The sequence below is a fragment of the Convolutriloba macropyga genome, chromosome 7, assembly GCF_964194025.1.
Source record: "Convolutriloba macropyga chromosome 7, txConMacr16.3, whole genome shotgun sequence".
NCBI classification, from domain to species: Eukaryota; Metazoa; Xenacoelomorpha; order Acoela; family Convolutidae; genus Convolutriloba; species Convolutriloba macropyga.
The window spans coordinates 32,080,202-32,106,605 of record NC_134474.1 but is presented as its reverse complement, the minus strand read 5'-3'; the positions used below and the strand labels follow the sequence as shown (position 1 = coordinate 32,106,605).

General features: G+C 35.4%; 2 protein-coding genes across 2 annotated transcripts; both read right to left on the bottom strand.

Annotated features, from left to right (window-relative positions):
- Positions 1–3,611: 3,611 nt before the first annotated feature.
- LOC142342211 (uncharacterized) lies at positions 3,612–18,132 on the bottom strand. Its single transcript, XM_075393460.1, has 3 exons — positions 17,720–18,132; positions 12,824–13,189; positions 3,612–3,990 (listed from the first exon to the last, which is right to left on the bottom strand). The coding sequence occupies exons 1-3, from the start codon at positions 17,771–17,773 to the stop codon at positions 3,721–3,723; spliced, it is 690 nt and encodes a 229-aa protein (XP_075249575.1). The 5' UTR covers positions 17,774–18,132; the 3' UTR covers positions 3,612–3,720.
- Positions 18,133–18,255: 123 nt separating this feature from the next.
- Positions 18,256–24,774, bottom strand: LOC142342210 (four and a half LIM domains protein 1-like). The gene is made up of 4 exons (XM_075393459.1): positions 24,623–24,774; positions 24,053–24,409; positions 22,975–23,101; positions 18,256–18,611 (listed from the first exon to the last, which is right to left on the bottom strand). Exons 1-4 carry the CDS (start codon positions 24,662–24,664, stop codon positions 18,385–18,387), a joined length of 753 nt encoding a protein of 250 aa, XP_075249574.1. The 5' UTR covers positions 24,665–24,774; the 3' UTR covers positions 18,256–18,384.
- Between the last annotated feature and the right edge of the window lie 1,630 nt (positions 24,775–26,404).

Below are 26,404 nucleotides of genomic sequence, written 5' to 3'. Positions count from 1 at the left end.
TCTTCACTTGCAACAGATGAGATCAACTGGGATCGCTTATCATAGAACGACAGTCAAGGACAACCACCCAGGTGAGAATTCTAAGACCTCCACTTTAGTCAGATAGTCGGATAACTCTTGCACGGCCTCACAAGGGGCGTAACAGATTTTTGCTATTTCAAACTAATTCAAGGTAAAATTATTGAACGTCATGTGTACCTGCAGAGCAAATTAATGTCTGAAAACACACTTTGGACAAATTACAAAACTTGGTACGGCCTTATACGGCGCCGTACTAAGTTTTTTAACTTTTCATAGATGTGAAAAGTGCCAAAAATTATTGAAAAAATGACTTGTATGAGATAATCGTTTTTTTACAAACCAATTTTAGGAAGGTAGACTTTAGAAATGCCCCTTTTAAATCAATAGAATCTGCCCCCTAAGCGTTGGTCAACCCCTGAAGCGTAAACTTAGAACTTATAAAAGCTCTAAAAGAGTGTTTAAAGACCTATTGCCCTGGGATTTTTTCAGTTTATCCCGTTATTAAAGAGCTAAAGTCTTCATAACTGGCTCGAGCTCATGTTCACCTATAAATGGCTGTTCGTGATCGTGAAGGTTATAGCTAAAAAGTCAAAACGCTCCAGCAAAAGTTTTGCATAGTTAAAAAAACACTCAAGTTTACAACAATTGCTTCAAACTTCGATTGAGAGCAACCAATCATGATTATTTTCCTGTCTGGAGCGTCTGACATGGCCTTTTTTATCACGATAGCGCCAATCACAACTTTAGCTAGATCATGTAACGTGATTTTCGCAGATTTTTTAAAGAAATCAAAGGTATTAAGGACAATTGAGAACCCGCACGTATAAATGATTAAAGTGAACATTTGCTATATTTGCTCTCAATTGTCAAATTTATGGGTTCTCGTCTGGGCATTTAATCAATCTTCTCTAACTTATTCTTCGCAATTTATCCTAGCTTGTATCCCATTTGATATCCCGCAACTAGACTTGCTTACTACTCTGTTTAACTTGCGGTCCTTTAAATTGCGATCATTCAGCGTTCTCGGGTATTAACAAACTGTTTGGAACGAGTAAGTATCCGCTGTTTTGGATGAGCGGCCAGCGGAGAATGTTCGCAGAATTAGTACCTGCAGCCACATTTGTTTCAGAGACTTCACAAATTGTTATAATTTTGATTACAATAGCAACGGGGTATACTGATATTCTCTCTGAAATTTTAGCTGCATGATCGCTGTCATTTTCAACGCACTCAACAGCTTTTTCAACTGCAATTCTTTGACCTGCTTGTTTGAGGATCTCGTCTAAAGTTGGGGTGGGTACCATTTTAAACGGAGAATCGCGGTGGGTTGCGGAGGCAAAGTCAAACAGCTTATGAGTTGTGCTATTTGCAGTTGCACAACTGCACGAAATAAATCTGCAGTTTGCTGGGCTAGCAGGGTTTGTTATTGGACTGGTGAGGCTGCAATCGAAGCAGGGTTTAATAAATTTGGGGTCACAGAGAGGTTAATTGCCCCGGGACCAACAGTTTTGAGTGGGTTGTCACCTGTGCATGTTAGAGCAACCCCATTGTTGTTGTTTGTAATGTTGGTGGCGGTGGTTGGAGTGTTAATAGTACCGGTGGTTGAGTTGGGGGGCGTGTTGATCACAATTTATTATTCGTTTTATGAACTCCTGCTCTAAAGGGCTTTCAAATTACACTTGCTATTTTTCAAAAAAAACAGTTGGATGCAAGTGAAACTGGAAAATTTTGAAGCGCGACTAAAATAGTAAAAAAGTCAAAAAAATTTTTTTAAAATCATTTTGCGTTTTTTTTGTATTACAGATGGAGTTCCTGGTTATAGGTGATTCAAACTTGAGATGATCTCTGAATCATCTCTATCAAGATGAATTTCTGCAAATTTACGGGTAATTTTTTAAACTGGCCATTAGCGTGTTTTTTTTTCAAAAAAAATTTAACAAAACAAGTACGTTACAGGGCTGAGTACAACGGAGTTGGTGGCCGCAGATGCAGTGATTTAGAGTATCTTGTTGACTTTGCAAACACTTTTAGTCATGTCTTTGTTATTGTTGGAGATAACGACGTAAGAGAGCGTTCTGTAGGCTATATCCTAGAAAACTTTCTACGATTTAAGGAAGCTGTATGGCCTACTCACGTAAAATTTGCCGAACACTTCAGTGGTTGCGAACAATAATACTTTTTTGAGTGAAAAACTTGGTGTAAATATTAAGAGCACCAGACTTGTGAAACGCGAGGACTTCGATGATGAACAAGGTTACCATTTTTATCCTCAAGGTCAGGACGAGAGACATTTAGCTGCAATGATATTATCGGTCTTTGAAGAGTTCGTTAAATTGTGGTGATCTTAAACACATTGCGACCTCGTTATGTTTAATTTGTGTCTTATGTGTTGTTGTGATTTTTATAATATTATCCAGCACTTCACGGTTAATAAAGTTCATCTTTCATCTTTGATATCAAATGTTTTATTGTTCTTATTTTACACAGCTTTTTTTCGCCGGTTTCTAACTTTTTCAGATATATGAGATGCAATTCCTGGCAAACAGTTTAATTCCTGGTGATCGACCAATTATAACGCTCAGTGAAGTCAACTGTATTCATATGGCTGCAGGTAACCCGGCTGCAACGGTCCTCTGCAATGCAATCATCCCCAACAACGAATACCCCCCGTTCCATGCGATCTAATAACACCCACTACTGCTGACTACACTAGCTTCAAAGTGAAAATGACAGTGCGTATGTACTGAAAATGACAATGCGAGAAATAGACTGAAAGGAATACATGAAAGGGAAAATGGGGAAAATATCTCCTGAACTTGAATGAATTCGGCTGTTTATAGACTGTTGCTTTATTTTTGTTTCGTTTGAGATGCATTTAGCATGATTTTGATAATTTATTCTTTCCGCTATTGCTTTCTATCGCAAGAACAAAGCCACTTGAGTTGAGCAAGCGTAGATTTGGCGGGTAATTGTATAAACAAATGTGCATATAAGCTACGCAGCGCTCGTATTGTGTGTGAGTCATGCTGCAGAGTAGTGGAGCGCTAGACAGGATGCACAGTATATGAACTTTCGCTACACATGATGCACAGTATATAAACTTTCTCTTTTTCATGCTAGACAGATTAAGTTCATGCCTACAAATGCATCATATGCAGAAATTAGACAGAATAATAATCTAATTGCCATGATGAACAGTCTATATAATGCCATGAACAGAACAATTGGAAGCTTAAAAAACATTATGAAAATATAAAGAAACAGAACTGAATTGGACAATTGGTTAACTCCGGGATGCAATTTGAACTGGGGAAGAGACATAACTGTTCAAATATGTAAGCTAAGCATCAAAATTTTTTCACCGCAAAAATTTTATTTAATTTTGCTATTTATTTAATTTTGCAATGACTGTTGATTTTTTCTGCTATATAACTGCTAGAATGCAGCGATCTTTTTTGAACAGTTTGCTGCATTCATCGTTCAATATTACATTATCAGTCCTTCTTACATGATTTTTGCACGGACTGTTGCGGGGAAAGCTTTGCCTTAGGGGAATTTTGTCTCAATTGACTGCTTGAAGAAAAATAAGCTTACTATTTCAAAATTATATTCTAACACTCGACAACACTGGCAGGACTGACATCGATGACTATAAAATCACATGTAAATTAGGAAACAGTTACTAAGTCTGTAAAATTATTACAATCTAGTGTCTTCAAAACTGTCGTTATCATCGTCGATGGGGCTCGAAAATGCTTGATCATAGGGCACAATTGCATTCTCTAGCAATCCACCTCCAACAGTACTACTAGCTGCTGCACCTAATCGGCTGTTGGTGGCTTTTGATTGGACACGAGTTGAGGGTGTGGAGACGATAGTGGGGTTGCTGTTTCTCGTGCTTCGTCCACTTCGGACACTACTCGCTTTGTCAGTCGTGTATTGACTTCCGATTGAATGTCGGGACATCTCCTGAAAAAATTGATTAATTCATGTTACAATAAGTATGCGGTCTAAAACAAAAATTGGTCATTAAGATCTTGCGAGGATCGAGCAGTATCAGTAGGGGATCATGTTAATTCTGACAGGATTCTTACTGAATCCGACAAAATTAAATTTCCTCTTGAAAGGTGTCAATTAATGAATTAATACAAATCTTTGTTATCAAACTTTGATTCGGAATTAAAAGTTTTTGCTCATTAAAGTTTCAAATAAGTGTGTTTTTTGTTGAAGAATTCTTCACTCTTCTCAATCGCACTCTATAACATCAGTCCTGTTCTCCTTAAGTTTCAGAACTCTTCTCGTTTCAATCTTCTATGAACTCTTGAAAATTATTTATGTTCTCCCCGCTCATTGGGTGAGACAATATTGCAAGATATGAAATATGTGAGTCAAGTCATTGCAAGATTGGTTTGTTGATCAGAAGCTCTTTTATGATGAATTTTATCTCAGAAGATCTTGTAAGATTACTTTTCATTAAAAAGACAGGTTTTAGTTGAAGAATACGCTTTCTGCCGGCTTATCAGGAAAAATGTGTGGTTAGGATAATTTTCCGAGAAATCAACAGAGACGCAGAATATGTCTTCAAACAAAAACGAGATAAAAGTTTAAAACTGGTTAGAAACAACATGACCCGGGTCACCAATCATTATCTTTCTTTGATTTCATACTAAGTCACATATGATTCTAAGTAATCATGATAGGTCATATATGGTTTTTATGATTTCTTAGTATTCAAACAAAAAACATATATAAATTCTCGGAAATCATACAGGAATCATTAAAATATTAAGAACCGGACAACAGTATAAGTGTGATAATCGGTAAATTTCGAAAAACGGACTTGGAAGTCGTACAAGATCATATATGGTGCATGAAGCTTTGACTGATGCCAAAAATCTCGCAAAATGTAGTCGGAGAGCAATTAATATATTGTGCGCATTTACCTATTTGGATGCAGTAAAAAATTTTGATTTCATACGTAACTAAAAAAAGATTGAAATTCAAGTATGACTTTTTTGTAGGTTTCTAATAACTGGGCACTTAAAGGTATAAACACGCTTCAGAAAGCATAAAAATTTCAGACATATTGAACCAAACAACTATGCAATAGGTGTTGCATTACAGGGTCTTTTGGCGGATCACAACGTGATGCCGGGTAACAACAGAGTGATACCTCAACGATGAAAAAACGCAATTTGAGGCGAAAAGATGTTTGATTCCTGTTAATCACACTAAGATCCTAATGGTGATCGTACAAGGATCATAATTGATTTTATTGGTTTCATCCTAGGATCGTACTAAGAAATCAAGTACGGACAGTGTGAAATCTTATGTGATCCTTGTATGAAATCAAAGAACTTCAAACAGGGGAACTTTAATAAACTGTTGTTTTCTTCATGAACAAGCTTTGAAACTGCGAGTCTAAACTGACATGTTAAGTAGTATCCTGAGGGTAACAGTAGACGTTTGGCAATTTTTTTCCAACTCTACCAGCGGTTGTAACAGTGGTATATAATTCACTGCCGCTCTGTTATTAGACTACACAAAGCTCCTCCCATTTTTTCGCAACTTCCCATATAGCAGGAGGGACGAAAACATATCGCCCGAAATTCTGAGTCAGAGCATTAAAACATTACCGAATAACTTCGGACGAATCGCCCCCAAACGACCGGCGAGCGGTTGGCTTCGTCAGTAGCTAGGCACGGTTTAGTTAGACTAGCTTTAGTTTAATTGGAGGGGCGTAAGTGAGCACATCGGGGGTGCACCGCAGCGGGGTTAAAAAAGTGGATTGAGTGGACTGATTTGGGGGTGGTGGGTGAGTCGGGGTGTGGGATCAATTTCGAAGAACCGCCCTTCACACCATAAGTGTAAGTCTCATAAACAGTTTCTGTTAATCGCATACATGAAGACTAGTGGTCTGACCGGTTCTAAAAAGAACTTTATGCAAACTGGGCACTACCTCTTCATCCCGTTTCTGAAGACGAAAGTCAAATGAGTCAGACGAAAAATTGGCCGAACAAAAAATTGCATAAAAGAGACGAACAGGTATAATATATTTGCTGCAAAATGCTTTTGAGAGCAATTAAAAATCAGTTCGTAAAAAAGGGTAAAATTTTATGATAAAAAAAATTATACTATACCTCATTGATAATAAGAAACAAAGATAATGACATTACGCCACATAACAGCAGCTGAAGTGCGGCATCAACAAAGAGAGAGAGAGAGAGAGAGAGGGAAAGAAATCCTAACCGACAGAGAGACAAAGAAAGAGAGATACAAATATTTTCCAAGATTGGATTCGACTCTAGTTTCAACTTCGATGCAACTTATAGTTTTCTAGCCTTCTTAGTAAATGAATCATATAAAAAAATGAGAAAGGCAAAAAAAACACAAGATGTCAAGCTCGCAGTAAAAAATGCCATTATTTGTCTCAAAATATCTGTTATGTAACCCATCTCCAAGAGTTAAAAACTTCCTTTCGAGAGTAATGGTCGTTAAACTCAGAAAAGGACAAAAATATAAAAAATTTTTGTAAACATTTGCTAATTCAAAAAAAAAAACAAATTCAAACAAACTCTTGCCAAAATTAAAGATCTCGGTATGACCTGGAATGCTTTCACTGGCTCATAAAGATCCATAATCAGACAGCTCAAAAATTTTCCAAAAATATGAAAAAAAACCTAAATTTTATCCAAGAATTAATAAACTGGAATCATTAAAAATTTTGATGACCATTCCATTGACTCCAGAAGCCATGCAACAGCTTATTATCAAACATCTGAGGAGACCCTGGCGCCGGAAAAAAATTCAAAATAAGGAAAATTTTGCAAAGACTTTACTAATATCTTTTACATTCGTGGGTGAAAAACTTTCCATTACAACTACAAACCAAGCACTAACATATTATCAAACCCTAGAGAAATTGCCTTGGCTCTTGATGCTAGTGAACCCTAAAAAATGACAAAAAATTTTTTTAAAAATATTTAAAAAAAGCACGTTTTATAAAAAAAAATTGCTAGAACTTGTGATAATAAAAAGTTGAAAAGTAATCGATGACCAACAAAAAAATTCCAGTAAACTATTTTCGAATCCTAAAGTAGGTGATCTGACCCTTGAGGCTCAAAAAAGTGAATAATGACTAAATGTCAAAAAATTGAAAACAAAATGTCAAAATTTGTCAAAAATATTCTTGAAGTTAAATTCTTGCAAGACATTTCATTACATCTAAATTTTCACATATTAGAGGAGGTTCCATGGCTCTTGAGGCTGATGAAACCTAAAAAACGACAAAAATAAGCAAAAAAATTGAAAAAAAAGCAAGTTCTATCAAAAAATTGCTAAATTTTATGAAATTATAATGTTGAAAAAACTATTCCATTACCCTTCCATTACTACTAGAAACTATGCAGTAACCTATTATTGAAACATATAGGAAATTCCTTGACACCTAGGGCTAATAACAATATTAAATTGTCAAAAATTTTTTGAAAAAAAGCTAAAAATTTTTGCAAAAAATTAAATTTGCGTTTTTAGAGAGCGTTCTTTCGTCAGTAGCTAAAAACGAGGGGGGTGCACCAAGGGCTTATGAGGGGGTAGGGGGGTTGAGGACAACAGTGGGGTGGCGGGGCGGGGTAATAGCGCGGGGGGGTGGTTGGGGCAATATTGGGGGGTTTTAACAGTCGAGGGCTCTTCAAACTCTAAGAAGCTCCCTTCACACACTAAGTATAAGTCCCCAAAACAGTTTGAGCTGTTACCTAGCTGAAAGGCTCTAAGAGCAGTTAATGCCCACTAGGCGCTACCTGTTTATCCCGTTTTTGAGGACGAAAAGTCAAAAGAGTCAGACGAAAAATCGGTCAAGCGAAAAATCGCATAAAAAAGACCAATATAATTGCTACCAACTTCGTTTGAGAGCAATTAAAAAACTCAGGGCTAGGAAACAAAAATTTAATCTTCCATAATCCAGCTACAAGGTATTCTTAAGATATAAATTAAAATATTATCTAAATTAGAGCGTGCTGAATAAAATTTTGCAGGCATCAAACTTTTTACTAAATAAACAGCACTATCTTAGTGAAGATACCTTAGCTAGCTTAGCGGTCATAATTGTTTTTTGAAATAAAAAAAGTTATTCAATGGATTCCTATCTCTTTTGCAAGTTTGACATAGATTAGCAATACACCCTCATTAAGTTTGAGACTGCAGTATTAATTGTATAGACTTTACGTGTATAACAAAGAGTATGAAAATTTCATAAAAACTATAAACACTGGTAGAAAATATGAATTTCTACCCTTTGGTGTTCCATTTAACTTAAAACAGTCCTAGTTCTGCTCTGAAATTGTACTCAAAACTCTGGCGCAAAAACCGTGTTAGGGAGATAGCTCTCTTGGGACTCTCAGGACAATTGCGTTCTCAAAAAGGCCTCTGAAACGAGTAGAGCAGATAAAACATTGTTTCATCAAATTTTGTCAATTCAGTTAAGAGTGTAATTACTGACACTGTAGAATTCAATTTTATGCCGAGAGATTTTCTTCACATTTCCTACAGTTTTTAAAGGTTCCATTCATAACTTGAGTCAAAACGTTGCTAATCAGTCTACTTTTCCCCCATTTTGCCATATTTCGAAGAGCAAAAATTGCGAGAAGAAAAGCAGCGTTAAAGTTACTATGATCTCAGAGGAGCTGCTTCCATTGATCAGGATCATCGAAGTGATATTTAAGATCTAGCTTTTTTATCAATAATTTTCAACTGCTGTTAACTTTGATTATCAATATTCCAGTTAACAAGGTTGTTGTCTCCCGTGTTTCGAACCCCAGTCACAAAACAAATGTTTAACATATTTAAGAGCATCAGCAGAATATCAGTACAGTAGTGAGAAAAGTGTAGCAAAAGGATAATTGATTTTCAAAGCAAAATGTTGCCATTGTTTTGATTTTATAGTAAACTTGGGGCCTTATTTGAGCTCTTTTTTACTCGAAATTGGTTCTTATTCCATCATCTAGGAGATACTTTTGTTCTCCAAATTTGGCATTTTATTTTCGAGAAGGCAGTTTTGTAGGATTGTTTTTAGTTTTTTGATTCAAGAAGAGTCACTTATCCACAAAATGAATCATTTTTGTTAATGCATAGCTCTAATTAATTTTTATTGCTGGTTGTTAAGGTCACTGAGTAGCTATCAAACTCCAAGGCAGAGTAGATTTGTTGAATAAATTCGGGTTGGGATAACAACCGTGTGCAAATTATCATTGCACTTAACTTATGCCAGACTGCAGCTGATGAGACTTGGATATACCAACAATAGAGTGGGAAGTAGATTGAGTGTGCCAAAAGATTGCCAGGTGAGTTCATCTGTGAGTTATGCTACTGTTTCTACTACAACGAGAATTGATAGAATTTTTTTACAGTAGCAATGCATATTACATAATTTAATTAGGGTTTCTCAAACTTGTTAACCGAGAATCAAAAGTTGAGAAAGATTGCAGACGCATACATTGAAAAAGAGATTAGGATATTATTTCAGAACAGCGTCTTGTGAATTCTACAAAACTTGGATCAATTGAGGCAAAATTGTGCAATATGAAAAGAATACAGAACTAATAATAATTTTTAAAATACAGAACCAAGAAGAAATAAAACAGATAGAACTATAGTTCTAAACTACCATCCGATAGTTTGAAAAGTGTCCAATGGCTTACTGGCAGAAATTTGTAATTATTTTGAAACACACACACACACACACACACACACACACACACACACACACACACACACACACACACAGAGAGAGAGAGAGAGAGAGAAAGAGAGAGTGAGAGAGAGAGAGAAAGAGAGATTGAGAGAGAGAGAGGACTGCAAACAAAATCACATTAGCGCCCATGCTTTAAAAAGTTCTTCGTTTGCTCTGAATTTTTTACATTTGTTTGAGGTCCTCGGGTCTTTGAAATGTTTTTTTCTCAGTCTTCTAAAGTATTTAAACATCTCACGATATAGACAATGCAGCGAATTAAAACCTAATCCTTGCACCAAAGAGGTTGATTAAGGTTTTATAAGGAAACTTAAGGAAACGATCACCAGTTTATATGAGCTCTGATACTCCTAAAATCCAGCTGCAATGTTTCTAACATCGATTAAACGAATGTCTTCTCTACTATAATATTATGTGTCCTATTCTACAAGTTTAACTATTTTGCAACTGCGTGGAGTTTTTGTTAAGGCTTTTGTAGCCTGACGAAATTGACTATGAATTGCAATACTAACTAAAAATATCAGCAAAAAATTTTTCCAAGGATTTATTGTGACTGAAAATTTATTGTAAAAGTCATTGCTTCATTGATTATAAAAAAAAACAGTTGCCTGTTAGTTTGCCGCGAAATCTTTAAGTTTTAAATCAAAAAAATGTTACTCAACGTTTTCAAAATCTGGTTCAATACAAAGAGTACTATCGGGGGCGCGAAAGAACCGATATCGTGTATGATTCTGCGAGACTCTGTTAAATGACAATTATTAATCTCACAATTGTCTAACAAAAGGCAGTTACCCTTTAAAATATACAGGATCCGTTGGTTGGTTTTTCGTTATTTTTTAGTTATGCTATTCTCAACAACAAATTACTGAATGAATTATCTCTAATTTGGATGTATTGTTAAAGCACTCAGTACGGAGAAACACAATGAAATACTTATATTGCAAGTATTTGATTATTTTTTGATATTAATTTGTTTGCCACAAACAATTTGTACAACAAGTGGCCTTCATTTTTTGCACTATTGGAAAATAATTTCACATTGTTTTTGTGATATGACGGTGATTCTATTCTAATTTTGTTCATGCAGATTGCATTTTTTTCAAGGTGATCAATTACGTTGCAAAGAACTTGTAGGACGAAAGATAATCCGGTAAGGATCTTGTGAGACAAGTGTTCACATTGTGTAATTCCTTCAGAAAATTTTCTCAAGACGAAGCATCCTCTTTGGAGATTCTGCTAAAATTTTGTAAGATATTACAGGATAGCCATCTCCTGTTTAATCTGGTTCTTTTGATACCTCATTACGTTTTAATTTGCGTTTCGTTCCAACTGGGCCTGACTTTTGTGAATTAGACCTGATCAGACTATGCCAGACCGAAATTGCCTCTGATCGGACCGTTCCATGCCGAAAGTGTCTCTGATCAGACTCAACTGCACTCGACAGTTTCTGTGCGCTCGAAAAACGAATCCGTCTCTGATCAGATTCAAGCGCGCTCAACATTTTCTGTGAGCACAAAGTGCGTTCGAATTTCTCTCTGATCAGACTCGGACTCAAGCACGTTTCTGTGTGTTCAAAAGGACTTGCGTTCCTGATCAGACCCACGTGCGCTCGAATATACTTCTGATCAGACCCTTTCACGTTCGAAGTTGGTTCTGATCAGTCAGTTGCGCTCGAAACATTGTCTGATCTAATGTTCTCTGAAATGTTCTCGAAATGGCTTCAGAGCGCAGAGTTATTGACTAACTTGCGATCGAACCGTTTCTGATCAGATGCAGTTGCTCTCAAACCTTTTATGATCAGACCCAGCCGCGCTCGAGCCGTTTATGGCAGACCCAGTTGCGCTTGATTTCAATAATGATCAAATTAAAGCCCGCTTGAAACCGGTTCTGATCCGACTCAGGCGCGTTCGAACTATTCTGATCAGAGAATGATTTAGATTAAGAAGAAATCTCTTAATTTTGCTATAAAATATTCATTTCATAAAAATTGATGATTGCAGTATTATACTCAACTATGGAAGTACCAATTTTTACAGTTTTGCTACGGAAATTAAAACCCAGCTGTTGCAAAAATAATTTGTTTTGAATACCGTTAGTGCATAATTCTGACTCACTAGATAAATGAAATTATATAGCTTTCAAAAAAATCTCTTGATCTACAGTCAATTAAAATTCTCTAAAGGGGAACTCATCTGGACCCCTTGGTTCTGATCAGAGCTAAGATGAGTCTCTGATCAGAACTCTGCTTTATTGTTGCCTCTTGGCAGCTCCAACATCTCTTGGTAAAAAATAGAAAAAATTAATGCACTCGAAAAGGTCTCTGATCAGACCCACTTGCGTTCCAAAAAAGTTTCTGATTATACCCGGTTACGCTCGAACCGTTTATGGTCAGACTCAACTGCGCTCGAAGCCTGTTATGACAAGAATCAAGTGCGCTCGAAATCGGTTATGATCAGGCTCAATTGCGCTCAAATCCGCTCCTGCGCTAAAATTTTTTCTGTAAACTTGAGCGCGAAACGGTCAGGTGTGCTCTCGGAATGGTATGACCCGGGTCGAGGTTTTTGGGTGAATTTTTGTATGAAATGCGGTGGATCCGGTGAATTTGGGTATGAAATGCGGTGATTGCAGTGAAAGCGGTGAAAAGAAAAATCACAGCGTTTCATCACATTTCTTACAAACGTTCACCGCGAAATTCAACGTATTTCTTACAAAAAATCACCGCATTTGTTTTCTAACGTTTATTTGAATTCACAAGAAATATCAAAGAAGTAAGTGACAGTTGATGCAGAGAAATAAGAAAATGAAGACATGTTGGAGATAAGAGGTTCGACCCCTGAGAATGACGTGTCTTTTTTGTTAGAATGCCGAGAACGCGGTGAAAATGAATAATTCAACGCGATTCACCGCAACAATATGTAAGAAATACGTGATGAGAATTTGTTTCACCGCATTTCACAGCATTTCTGACGAAAAAGCACCGCCAAACCTCGACCCAGGGTTCAGTACAATTTCGAACGCACAAAGTCTGGTGAAAGTGGATGAATCGGTGCTTCTTACTGCGCTTGGTAGATGAATTGAACAAGGGCTTGCATCTTTGTTTGAGCCAACGTCCACAATCAAGTTCGGATTCTGATGATAAGTTGCCGATCCATTGTTGACTCCTCCCCTGGTTATAAATTTCCTACCTGAGTTGGACCGAGATTTGATCAGGCAAATTATCATTGTGACTCCCAAACATAATAAAAAAGAGCCGATAATGATTAAAATTAGGAAAAGTATGGCATAGTGGTCACTGGCAAGGAATGAGAACGAGTTTCCGGATTGAGCTGTATTGAACTCTGCTTCACTCTGCGATGAGGGGTTGTGGGAGTTGGACCAACTTTTGGAGGGTTCACTTTGTTCACCAATTGATGGCCGGAACACCTAAAATTTGCGATCTAATAGTATGACATAGATTTGATCGATATTATTGCCCGTTTAACTCAAATTAACGCTATTAGGAGTGCAATGAGACCCGGATTACCACTTACTGGGTTTCATGCAAGGATCAAATATTACGTAACACAATTCATAACGTATTTCATGATACGAAACAAGGAAATCATATATGATTCTTGCATGAAATATAGGAAATCATATAAGATTCTTTCATGGTAACTAGGAAATCATATATTATTCTTGCATGAAACATAGGAAATCAAATATAATTCTTGAAAGGAACTCAGAAAATTATTTAGAATCTTAGCAGGAAAATTAGGATTTAATTCACAATTCGCATCTCTTAAAACTTTAGAAACCCAAGCAAAAACAGTTTATGTAGAAATACGAGACCCAGGAAATCATGTGTGATTTTCGTACAAAGCCCAAGAAATCTTATATGACTCTTGAAAGGAACACAGGAAATCATATATGATGCTGTCTTGAAATCGAAGAGATTCTATCTGAACCTAATGAGAAATCAAGTACTCAATCAAGTATTCAATGTACAATTGACCACTCATAATAGCGAAACAAAATTGATTGCTGCTCCTCAAACCCATTATTTGTTTTTTCCAATGCGCGGAAATTTGATTGTTTTTTGCATGATTCAATAATAAACAATACGAATTAAATGTATAACCCAGTATAAATACAACAAAATTCTGATTTTTTTTTCTCTCTTACCTTCGCCAAATTTAATCATGGAAAAAATTGCTGCTCCTGCAACTCAATATTTGCTTTTACGCTGCATTCCATTTTGTATATTTTGTTTGCGTGATTTTGTATGACTACTAAGAAATCATACAAATCAAATTTAACCTTGTATGAATACAGGAAATTTTGTATATCCTTGTTTGAAATCAAAGAGTGTTGCATAATGCGCAAACCGGAGTGCATCCAAATTGGGTGTGCAGAGTACAGTCTAACGCTACTTTTAGTCCTTGAATAATCCTTGTACCGTTCTGAGATATCCGTGAAACTATTTGGTTTAGGTTGTGGGTTGGTTTCATTATTTTTTTGTTTCTTATTAAATGACATAGTTCAGTTTAGGAGATGTATAATAGTAAAGACATCTTTCTAAGTCAGGCTTTTGAGAAAATTGGAAAAAATGTTGTAATTAACCCATTGCTAAAAATTTTTACATCAATCGCCAACATTGAAAAAAGAACAAAATTTACAAAAGTGGAGAGCTCCAAATCTAAGTGTTGCAGAATTAGCTCAAAGACAGAGCCACGATTTAATTAATATGATTAATGCAACAAAAAATGGACTGAAATTACTGCAGAGAGACAGAAAATCAACCATTTTAATTTTCGTTCTATTAAAGTTACTACAAGCTTGGTCACGGTAAAGTTCAACTGATAACTGCAAGTAGACATTGTTAAATTGATCATAAATTTTTGGGAAAAATTGTTCTTGATTATATAAAATTAGGCCGCAAGATTACCGTAAACTACTTGAAAAGTCCTCTCCTCCAAAAAATTGACTTTCAAAAACTACTACTTCAGAACTACTCAAAAAACGTGTAAGAAAACAATTTAGAGTCAATTTTTGGAAAATTGTGACTCAAAAATTATCTCCATCACAAAAAAAGTGATATTTCATTTGTTTCGTCAAATAATACAAGAGAAAAATGAAACGAGAACGCCTCACTGATCAATTGTAGATCACAAAAGTGGCCATAAAGTTACATGAGAGACACATTAGGCTTAAACACTTATCCAAAATTGAAGATGAATTCAAAGATCTACTGACAGAAAACAAAAATTTGCATTTTTGGCAAATTCCCCAACAAAAATACTGTTTCATAAAATCAAAACTGAAGGAAACGTATTTTAAATTTTTATGCAATAAGTTTCTATGTAATCGCCAATGAATGCGATAGAAAAAACTGCTTAAGCTGCCTTAAAAAGTGCTTCAAATTCACACGACAGAAAAATGAATAATAATGTCGCTTCTACAATACTCCTCTTCGAAGAGTAAAGCACTGATCCAGAACAAACGAAAAAAATTCAGACTCATCTGAAAAAACTATTTGAGTCCATTAGACACACAACACGACTTTGGGATTATTTTCCACAAGTCAAAAATGAAATCAACGGTTTTCGCTTCTCAGAAATATTGCTCATTTAGTTCTGGCTTGTTCTAGATTGACACCTACAAAAAGCCAAATCCATTAGAGATTGTATTAATCTTATCTTTACAAATAGACCTGAAAACGTTCGATAGATAGTCACTATTGCCCTTTCGGTGTATTTGAAAAAAAAAGTTGATCAGTAAAAACCATAACTGGAAGAATTGCTCTGAAATGACTGGTGGGAGCTCGAATTTATAGCAGTTGGGTGAAGACGACCTAATTACACTACGGCGGCCTAAAATGACGTCAATAGAGAATTTTATATACCAAAATAACACCAAAATATAAAGTGGAAAAAATATATTTATTTCGGCGCACTTTTCGTTTGAATTTTAGTAGTGAACTGCCACTATTCGAGCTCAGCTGCTGAGACTTCTCAAAGAGAGGTATTTAGATCAAGCAAAAAAATCAAGGGCGAAAAGTTTATCGGAAAAGTAAAAAAAACGGTCAACTGGAAAATTTGCATAAAAAAGACCAGCACGTGTGCAATAATTGCATCAACTTTCGTATGAACAATTAATATTTATTAATATTTATTAATATCTTATTATCTTTTCTAAATGCCGATATTCTGCAGCGCCAGAAGTTAAAATGCTAGAAGTTCCTACTTACCCAGAAGTTGACTTCCGTTAACTTTCATCAATTTCAAACTTGCGCGTTTCGTGTTTTAAGAATAATTACGTGACTCTGCAGAGGTCACTTCGAATTTCTGGCATAATACCTTGAACTGCTTCGCGGTTCTCAATAAATGCCAGTAGCAATAAATGCCAGAAGCAATAAATGCCAAAAGTTCCATAAGTGAGTTCAGAAGTCATTTTTTTGAGTGAGGTAAGTCACGCAATTGGCCTAAAAGCAGAAATGACGTCACGCACACAAATTTTAACTGCAAAGCAATAGAAATCAGTGAAAAGGTCAATTCCAAGAAGTCAGGTTGTAAGAATCGTCGATGGAGACGACGAATTAAAAAAAACATAGCAGGACAAGTCCTGACGTACAATTCAAAAATTTTTTCATTGACTGAACAGAAAACTAGACCAAGAACGAACTATGAATGGATTGGGAAAACTATTTAAAAAAAACCCGATCCAAAAAACCAAAAAAATTGTAAAAATCAAAGTGAAATTGCCGCATGTGAACAAAAACCACTAGCGAGAAAGCGAATTTTTGTTCAAACACCGTTTTTGCATTCCACTTTAAATTTAGAGCGGAAAAATTTCACGCCGCAAAACCACTCGTTTTTTCGCTCCACTTCCTGTTTTGGCGTGACCAAAATCACTACTCTAATTTGACTTCAAAAATCTTGAAAATGTGTGTCCAAATCTTAAAAAAAACATAGCCGGAAGATTTTCGGAAAGGACTCGAAGGAGAAAATTGCCCATCCTTATGACTAAACAACTGAACAATTTTTGTGAACACTTAACCTCCACAAATGCCATAAAAAATTAAGGAAGAAAAGAAACGGCATTCAAAAACAAATTGAACAAGAAAAACTATAAAAACTTAAGTTTTCTTAACTTGAGTTCTTTTTTAAAGTACAAGAAAACATAAAACCGAATAAAGTTCCTTTGCAATTAGAGCAATGAAAAGCTCACAAAACAATGAGAAAGTCATAATGGGCTAAGAAACTTGTCTGAGAATAAAAAAAGGAACGTCAAAAAAATAAGAAAAATGGTTTTAAAATTTATCAATTTTTCTGTCAATTTTCTTAAGAAAAAAATGAATTTTACCAAAAAAAAACTTTAGTCAATTGGTATCTGAAAATTTCTTAGGTAACAAGTTTCCATCAAAGTCCCATTTAAAGCATTAAAACAAAAAAACAGGCAAAAAATCTTTAAATTTCGTCTAAAAATCAGCAAAACTGACCAAAAATCTCCAAATTAGCATTTAACTCAAATTTACTACTTGAAACCTTCAATTCCTACCAGAACAAGCCTAAAACTAATAAAGTATCATAATCAAACCTCTCAACTATCAAAAGTTGCCAAAAACTGCTTTTAAAAGCCGCACGTGAACAAAAAAACTCGCTCGCTCCGAGAAAATTTTTTTACACATCAATTTTTCGCTCTCTTTTCGCTCTGCTCTTCACTTTTGTTCACCACCAAAATCACTCCAAACTTTTTCACGCGTTTCATTTCCCGCTTCAAAAATCACTGCAATAAAATTGATTAAAAAAAAGGACTTCTCCAATACTCCTCTTCGAATCGTAAAAAAGACAGCGCCCCAATACAATTCAAATTCTTTGAATTGTAAAAAAAACCACGGGGTCCCCAATAATAGCCGCTATCTTAATTAAAAGAAAACAACTCAGGGAATTAGCTCTCACATCTGGTACTAACCTCAAACTCATGTTGCATTCTTCCGAACAGTCCAATTGGAGGTCGCTTACACATGCATGGAGGAGGAACACATCGGCAATAATCTGTTGGGAGAGATATTTGAGTATCTTAACTGGCGATGATAATACTTTATGATTTCTCGAACTGCTATCTCCTATAAAAAATCTATTTCACAATTTCTAACTGCCATGAAGATTGGACTCATTTTATATTTTTCCACGCAACGAACAATTAGCACACGATGTAGTTAAAGGTTTGACTGAATCATGTGTGTTGGTCAGTTTCCCATGTAAATATGATTCGATTTGTTTACACCAAAACGTAAACAAAGCCTATTCCTCGCTAAATTCCCTTATAACCATTAGTTTTGTAAAGTACACGTAAACTACACACTTCCTTTTACTACACTTAGTATCGAAGCGTCCACTGAACAACTGGAAATGGGACAAGTTAATGGAAAACGATAAACGGAAATAAAATCAATGGAATAAAATCAACTGGACATGCGACTTTCACTAGAATCAATTTTTGCACAATCCGTGAAAAATAGTTCAATTGCTAAGAAGTTGCTTTAAAAAGAACAAAAGAACTTTCTTTGTAAAACTACAACATTTAGCACCAAAATTAAGGAGCTTGGAAACTTATTGTTCAAGCACTGGGTCGCATCATATAGAATGTCTGGCCTTCATCATCTCAATCTCCTCCTGAGTAGGAATCCAAGGATCAGTCTGGGTGGCTTGATCACGTGACTTTTCCTCCGGGGGACACTCCCCCAGACATACTAGCTTTCCAGTGTCGATTTTGAAGCGTCTGCCTGCCAGGTTGATGCCACATTTGACGCAGACAAAACATTCTTTGTGAAATTTCATGTCTTTTACACCACTCGACGCACCTGATAAATATTTCAATTGCCACTATCAGTTTAAGATCTTGAGTTTATGATAATCCTTACGAGCCGATTAGCAGAACATAGCCGCCATTGACCCCCTTGAGGTCATCAGGATTGAAAAGGAAAAAGAAATCGACCGGTTTTCTTCTGACTGCCAACAAATTTCTAATATGGTGAGAAGTTTAAGACTTTTATTCTACTTATCAACGGAAGGATATATGGCCTAATACCCCAATGCCAGCTAACAATCACTCTAATGAACATTCTTGTAGATCAAACGTAATATTACTTAATGACCAGCCTTTGTCGGTTCATCTTGTTCCTTGACCGCATTCACTGTTTTTTTAAGTTTCTGTGAAGAAATTCTGATTTCAAGACAATAACTAGCTTTTAAGAAATAATACGTTGTCTTTAAACGTTAAAATTTACAGCCTGGGCTTTATGGGTTTATCCAGTTTGTTTTTTTTTCTCTTTTGACAGCATTGAAAGTAATTAATCGATTCAATTGGAATGTGAACGACGTAAATCAGAAGTCAATCATAAAGAGGTGATTTGTCTGAACAAAAAATATGACCTATAGCTAAAACAAAAAAAACTTAGCAGGACAAGTTCTCAAGTACAATTCGATAAGTTTTTATTGAATAACTAAAATCTAAACCTGTATTTGACTAAAAAATGATTCGACAGAGCATTTAGAAAAAATCAAAGAAACCCGAAAAACGATATGAACAGAAATCAAGCGTTCCTACACGTGAACAATAAAGTCGAAAGCGAGAAAAAAAATTCACTCAAATACAGCTGATTTACTTTCCTTTGGAATTAAGGTAAGAGAAAACCCCACCGTTAAACCACTCTCGTTTTCGCGTCACCAGAATCACCACTCCAAGTGAACTTCAGCAGTAAATAAAATGTGTGAGCAGATCTGAAAAAAAACTATAAATAGAAGTCTCCGAAATCAACGAGAATTCCAAATTTCCTCAATTTCAGTTAATTGCGTAGTAAGCAAAATAAAAACAAAATACTTTTTTATTCATATCAGTATGAAACAAAACAGCAAAAATTTGGTGAAATTAAGATCTACGTATTCCTGAAAATTTTTCACGGATCGTAACTCCAAAAGAATGATGTGCAACAGTTCGTGCAATGCAGCTAACTTTTGTAACAACAAATTCTCTACCAAACCAAATATTGACAAAAATTTTTTAAAAAACATACATTCAAACTCTTATGTAATTTTTTTACAACTTCTTTGAAAGGGCAGCCTCTCTGTAATGTACGTTCAGTTTTATTCTGATCAGTACGTACCCAACTTACATCGACCCACATGTACTAAAGAACAATAAAAATAGACAAAAAAGCAAAAATAAAATATTGAAAAAAAATTGGCATGTTGTCTGAGTGTAAGCAGCGCTATCTGAAAAAACAATTTCTTCCGTGGTAGAAACAATCAAAGCCTAGTTCTAAATGAAGGATTAGACATGAAAAACAATGAAATAAGATCAAAATTGCATCTAAAATTATGATATTGACCTCAGGTGGTGAAAAATGTGCAATCAGTGGTTAAAAAACTGAGAATTATAACTTTAAATAAAAAGACAGCACCTCAATTCATTTCAAATTCTTTGAAATGTAAAAAAGCAGAGCGTCGAAATAATAATCTTCGAGATGCTGACTGAGGATGGCTGTCAATAACTATAAAACAACATTTTTTGTCCCTCGTAATACCAATAAAGGCAGCTGCGCTGGCTCATAATTTAGGAGCGCCCCCATTATATCTCTATTAATTTACTGGTTCCTTTCTTACCATATCTTGTACACTGTCAAGCCTTTATTTGTTCCGGTCCCTCTTGAGGTGTGAGGAACGATATACTCAAAGGGGATTTTTTTCTTCAGTTAAATTTGACCAATGGATATGTTCATCGTAGAGTTGTTAGTGATTTTTTTAAAAAGTCCACCCAGCGCAGATTTTGGAATAAAAATGTATTTTGAATTACGTTTTCGGGAGCAAGTTATCAACGTTTAAAGTTTTGTGAAAAATGAGACTGATTTGCGCTATTCTTATTCACATTTTCAGGACGTTCCGCTTGAATTTATCTTTGTGGTAAAAACCCGTAAAACTTGTTAAAAATAGTGTTGTTGATTTGATTTCCAAGGATGAAAAAGCACTGTTGATTTTTTAAAATTAATTCCTTGGCTAAACTTTTGGCTTAATATTTCAAATTTCAACCATTTTCATTAAAAGTTGCACAAAATAAGCTTATATAGTCCACTTTGATTAAATTTGCCGGAAGTACAAACCCAAAACCAAAAACAAAACCTTTGAAAACTACACGGGGGCTGGTTTTAATGCCAAATCCAATGAGAGTGCTCAGGAATTAACTTTTCGCCTTTTTTATGCGAACTTTTCCCTAAGATTATCAAAAAAGCAGCAAATAATTTCCATATTATTACTAACAAATTGGCTATATTTATAACAGTCGACTCAATTAAGTGTTCAAATTTTACAAACAGTGATAGCAAGGCCAACTTTGGGCCAATTTTGGACTGGTATAATACAAAAATAATTTGGATAGTAAACAGTCGGCCTTTTTTATAAATAAAAAATTTATGTTAATTGAAGAACAGAACAATTCAAATCAAAAATAACTTTGATAGGTCCAATTGGCCACCTAAAGAGTTCCTAATTAATGTATTTTTTGTACCCGAAACCTGTAGTCTTTTTTGATTTTAAAAACTAATTGATTTTTAAATAAACAATGGCTTTTTGAACTTTGCCACCCATTTTCTCTTAATTAGGTGAAATTGTAGCTTAGTTTCCGCAAAGAGATAATGCTTCTTTTTTATACTGGATTAAAATTTAATCTTTATTGCAGTTTTAAGTTTTAAGGTATGGTCTTCTGGATTTGATACTACCAGATTTAACACAATTTAGTTTTATTTTTAGGAATTTGCCTATTTTTCACGATTTTTTCTTGCTTTTATGCATTATCACATTATTGACTGTACACAAAGCACCACCTTTCTGAAGTTCAAATGGGGCACAATTGATTGTATCAAAATCTGTAAAGGTACAGATTATTGTCGTTTTGATTATAGTTTTAACGGCTTCGACGCTGGGTTTAACTGTGGTTTAACTGTGGTTTTCGCTTTGTCCTTTAGTCGTATGAAATTTGCTGGAGATTGACATGTCTTATTGGCTATTCATAGAGGATGAGATCAGCCAATAATCTGATTTGGGTACATAGCTGATGGCAATTGTTTTAAAAAAAACAGTTTTTAATTTCGATTTCTTGTACCTTTTTTGTGTGTATTTGTTACCTAGTCGAGTTAATTACACGTTGCTTATGACATCATTTTCATCGAGAACAAGTGCAAATGTACAAAAGCGAAATTGTTTAAAGAATTTGTTATGACTTTGCTGCTTTCAACCCGAATTTTCTAAAAAAAAACAGTACATTAGTTTTTGATGGAAGTTTGATAGAACATTAAAGTTTTTCTTAATTTTTCCCTTTGGCTCTTTTGTTGTCAAATTAATATTTAGTCCCATTAATGAGAGCTTACATAACATTTTTGGCAGTCGGAGAAGGCGCAACTGAAAATGTATTGAGGTGCAAGATATTGCTTTACGGCTTCGACAGCGTTTTCTCGCAAGTTTCAATTGAGTTTTCATTTGTTGTGTCTATTTGTTGTAATTTTAGTAACCGCAAAAAAATTTAATGAATACGGTCTTAATGACCTCCAATATAGACATCGGTGATAAAAGTTTTGATTTTTTCAGCTGATACCTAATGGATTTCGTTACTTTGAAATTTGTTCTTTCTTAAAGAATAAGCGAATTTATTAACTTTGCTGTTTTGTTCTTTTTGTCTAATTGTAACCGATCCTTTTTATGAACTGGTCTCTTATCTTTTCTAGTAATGACGAGCTTTTTTTTAGTTCCAGTCTTTATCTGACACTATCTTGTGTTTGTTATTAATTTTTTTAAAAAAAAGAACGGACATAAATTTTGGATGTAAATAATGTTTTTTATTGTTGTCTGATTTTGTTGTTCGTTGTGCCTCGCTTTCTTAAAAATGACAGATCTCATCAATCTAATGCCCTTTTCATATTCCACTGATGTATTTGGGTTGGAGGCAATTTTTGGTAGACAATTACGCCAAAAATGTGGATAAACGGGGTCGCAACTTTATGTGCGAACGCACATTACCGAGCCTCCTTGTTTGTATTAAGATACGTTTTGTGGAATTAAAGAACAAAAGAGCTAAAATGGACCAAACGGTCCACCTTATTTGCTAAGGGCGCCGGCTTTTAAAGATCTATTTTGCAACCTATTGATAAATAAATTATTCTACATGAATTTGAGAACCTTTGATAATTGGAAGGAGACATTTGAAACATGTTTTGCAATGTTTGGTCTGGTAGCAGCTCTCGCATGCCTTCTGACCATCTTTCAGGCTGTAAAACTTCATTCCTGACAGTTCTTTTTGGCAGTCCTGAAATTTGCATGCTTATCAACTTCTAAAATAAAGTATTACGAAACAAGGGGGATCGATAGAGTGCATTTGTACAAAACCCATGTTCAGAACCTATGATCTACATCGCACCATAAATTTCTATGGTCTTGGATACTCTGGAAACGTTCCATAGACGTCATGACTTTGATGTGGTTACTGGTGTTTGATACGGTGGTAAACTTAATTTCAAGCCATGTTTTTGAAATCCCTGATGCTTTGTATTAAACAATCACTCCCTATAGAGATTGTGAGCTGTAAAAATAACTGTTACGGAATTAAGAAAAAAATCGGGAAAATGTAGGGCAAAATGAGTTAAAGAGCTATTATTGTGTTTCCTGTAAAGAGTAAAATCTGAGCTAACAAAAAATTGACTAAAATCGGACGGAAAAAACTCAACCAAGGTTTTCCCCAACTTTCTCTTCCTTCCGTTGAAAACTTTGGGTCTGAAAATATCTGTTCGTAATAAGATTCAACGAATAAATCTATTCCGTAAGAATGCATTTATTAACCATTGCAATGGGCATGGCTGAAAAATTATTTCCGTTTGATTATGCGCATATTCAAATGACCTGTCAAAATTTTAAATATGATGGACAATTCAAACTTTTATATGCCAAAAGTCTACAAAAAACCATTACCAATGTTCTTAAGACTGGTATACTGAATGTTAAAAGTCAGTTTTGCACCCTCAACTTCTACTCTAAAACTCGCCTTCTGAGAAGTTCATGAGCTTTACATTGGGAGTCCGCGGTAATATTTCAATTTCTTAGGTCCGCAAAAGCACTCTTGTTGTTGATCCTTGTCGTTAAAATTATATTCGAAACTTGGTCAGAAGTTGAAGTATTATGGCGTCAAAAACTGAATTTTTACTTGGTACCATTAGGGGGTGTTAACGAATTTACGTTTGACACGTTCATTGTATGTACTCACCAAACAAACGAGGACTCCTCTATCGGGCACAGTGCAATCCTTATGCTCAGGCAGTCCTTTTTTGTTGAGAGTAAAACCCGATTCAATTAAATTCCCACACTTGTCGCACTTGAAACACGCTTTATGATAGACTTTTTTGTCCGGCGTCATAATTGTTGGTTCTTTTCCGACAACTTTCTGACATCCATTGCATTTGTGCGCCTTTTTGTCATTGTAGCATTTTTCACAAAATAGTTTGGAGTCGACAGTGAAATGTTTTGCGACAGTCATAGTTTGGTCACAAAGTGAGCATCGAAAACAATTGTTGTGGTACTTTAGTCCATTGTTCATTACCTTTGTGTCCCAATACGTTATTTCCTTAAAAATGCATCGGGTTAAAATGATGAGCTTCAGTTTTCAGTGAAAATGATAACTTTTCTTCAATGAAAACGAGACAAATCGATCTGATTACAAACAGCTTTGAATTAAATAGTTTGATTTTCAGTTTAAATTTTTTACAGAATTGGTTTTTCTCTGTAATTTGGCTTTAATTCATTAAAAATTACATAAGAGTTTTGAATGATCAGTTACCTTTTTGCATGAAACGCAAATTTCTTCAATTGGTTTTAACATTTTCAACGATTTTATGTTTAGTTTTTAATGGAAGATGTGGCTTAGTTTATAAAACATGAGTTAATTTGAGCTGTTGGCAATCTCATATTTAGTAGTGAGAAGGAAAAAAGTAGTCGGAATGAATATTAATGCACGATAACTTTTAGCCATCAAGAGTTTATCGGACTTCGAGGCCCAGTTTTTGAATAGATCACATATGACAATGACATCCGTGTGTTTATAAGATTACGAAGCTGGGTCATTATTTTTGACCGTCTCCCTAATGAATATTACCACACAGTTGTTATCGCCACCGAGAAATTATCAAACTCCGAGGCGAAGCGGAGGTGTTATGAAAAATTCGAGTGAGATAACAACTGTGTGGTAATTTTTTTAATCAACACAGTTGCGATTATGTTTTCTCCTCTACAAGTTTATCAAGCTGTTTCCATCATTAGACTACGAGTTTGTCACCACTCTTTTATTGCCACTGATTAGTTAGTAACAGTGCGATAAAAAGAGTGTGATAAACTCGTAGTCTAAAGCTAAAGTGTTTTTCCAGTGTTTATTGGGCATTAAAATTTATTACAATGGCAGTTTATTTAACTGCTATTATCGCAACAGGTGTTGATTAAAACTGTTTCAGTGGAAGGAACAGGAGTGGCAGAAGTAATGGTTAACAGACTCTGCTTGAAGTCACTGAGAACTTTTGGCGTTTACCGAGAACCGCGAAGCGATTCGAGATATTGAGTCGAAATTTCGAAGTGACTTCTGCAGAGCCACTTAACCATGCTCAAAACACGAACTGCGTAAGTGTTAAAATAACGAAAGTCTGCAGGGCCAGAAATCAAAATGCCAGAAGTTGCTACTTAGCCACAAGTTGAATTTCGCGGACTTTCGTAATTTGAAAACGTTTCGTGTTTTAAGCATGGTTACGTGACTCTGCAGAAGTCACTTCGAAATTCTGATTTAATATCTCGAATCGCTTCGCGGTTCTCGATAAACGCCAGAAGTTCTCAGTGACTTCAAGCGGAGTCAATTGACCGTTACTTAAAACACGAAACGCGCACGTTTTAAAATGACGAAAGTCAACGAAATTCAACTTCTAGCTAGGTAGAAACTTCTGGCATTTAAACTTCTGGCAATGCAGACCTTCGGCAATTTATAATGTGCACGTGAGTGTTTTAACTTATTCTTAATATAATCAGAAACAAGGTTCTCGGCAGATGACAGATTGAAGACTTTCCTGGTAACTGTCGGCCGCTAATTTTTTTTAATCGATCTATATGAAAGATGGATCTTTTCCGTTTGTGCCCCCAGTACGTTATACGCCCCCAATTGAAATGCACGTGCCATTGCGTAGTAAAACATTATGTAAACATAGAACGTGCATCTAGGGGATGCAAAAAAATGAACCCATTAAGATGGGGGGGGGCACAAACGGAAAAGATCCTACAAGGTTTAGCAATACTTTTCAAAACATTGCACTGCTCTAATGAAGAACCCAGGGTACAATTTCATCAGTCATTTGTACTTCAAGGCAGAACAATTAGTGTGAAGGATTAAACTTAGACTAAAAGAAGCAAACGTTTTTTGTCCTAAACGTAGTGTCCCATAGGACACTAAATTTAGGACCAAGAAAATTAGAAATTCACTCCATAATTCTAAGATCAATCTCTCCAACTCAGAAATCAAACTTTTTGACACTTGAATCAAACCAATAAAAATAAGAGGCTGCTTCACTATCGGAGACGGAGATGT

Bases quoted from the DNA above. Each gene is read 5' to 3' on its own strand.
- LOC142342211 (XM_075393460.1), bottom strand. From the start codon at position 17,773: ATGTGTAAGCGACCTCCAATTGGACTGTTCGGAAGAATGCAACATGAG. The intron at 13,190-17,719 runs GTTAGTACCAGA...CGCAAATTTTAG, and splicing joins GAATGCAACATGAGTTTGAG to GTGTTCCGGCCATCAATTGG. The intron at 3,991-12,823 runs GTAAGAAGCACC...CAATTTTTTCAG, and splicing joins CAATTCATCTACCAAGCGCA to GAGATGTCCCGACATTCAAT.
- LOC142342210 (XM_075393459.1), bottom strand. From the start codon at position 24,664: ATGTTAAAACCAATTGAAGAAATTTGCGTTTCATGCAAAAAG. The intron at 23,102-24,052 runs GTGAGTACATAC...TGCAAATTTCAG, and splicing joins GAGGAGTCCTCGTTTGTTTG to GACTGCCAAAAAGAACTGTC. The intron at 18,612-22,974 runs GTTCTCAAATTC...AATATTTATCAG, and splicing joins TCTCCTTCCAATTATCAAAG to GTGCGTCGAGTGGTGTAAAA.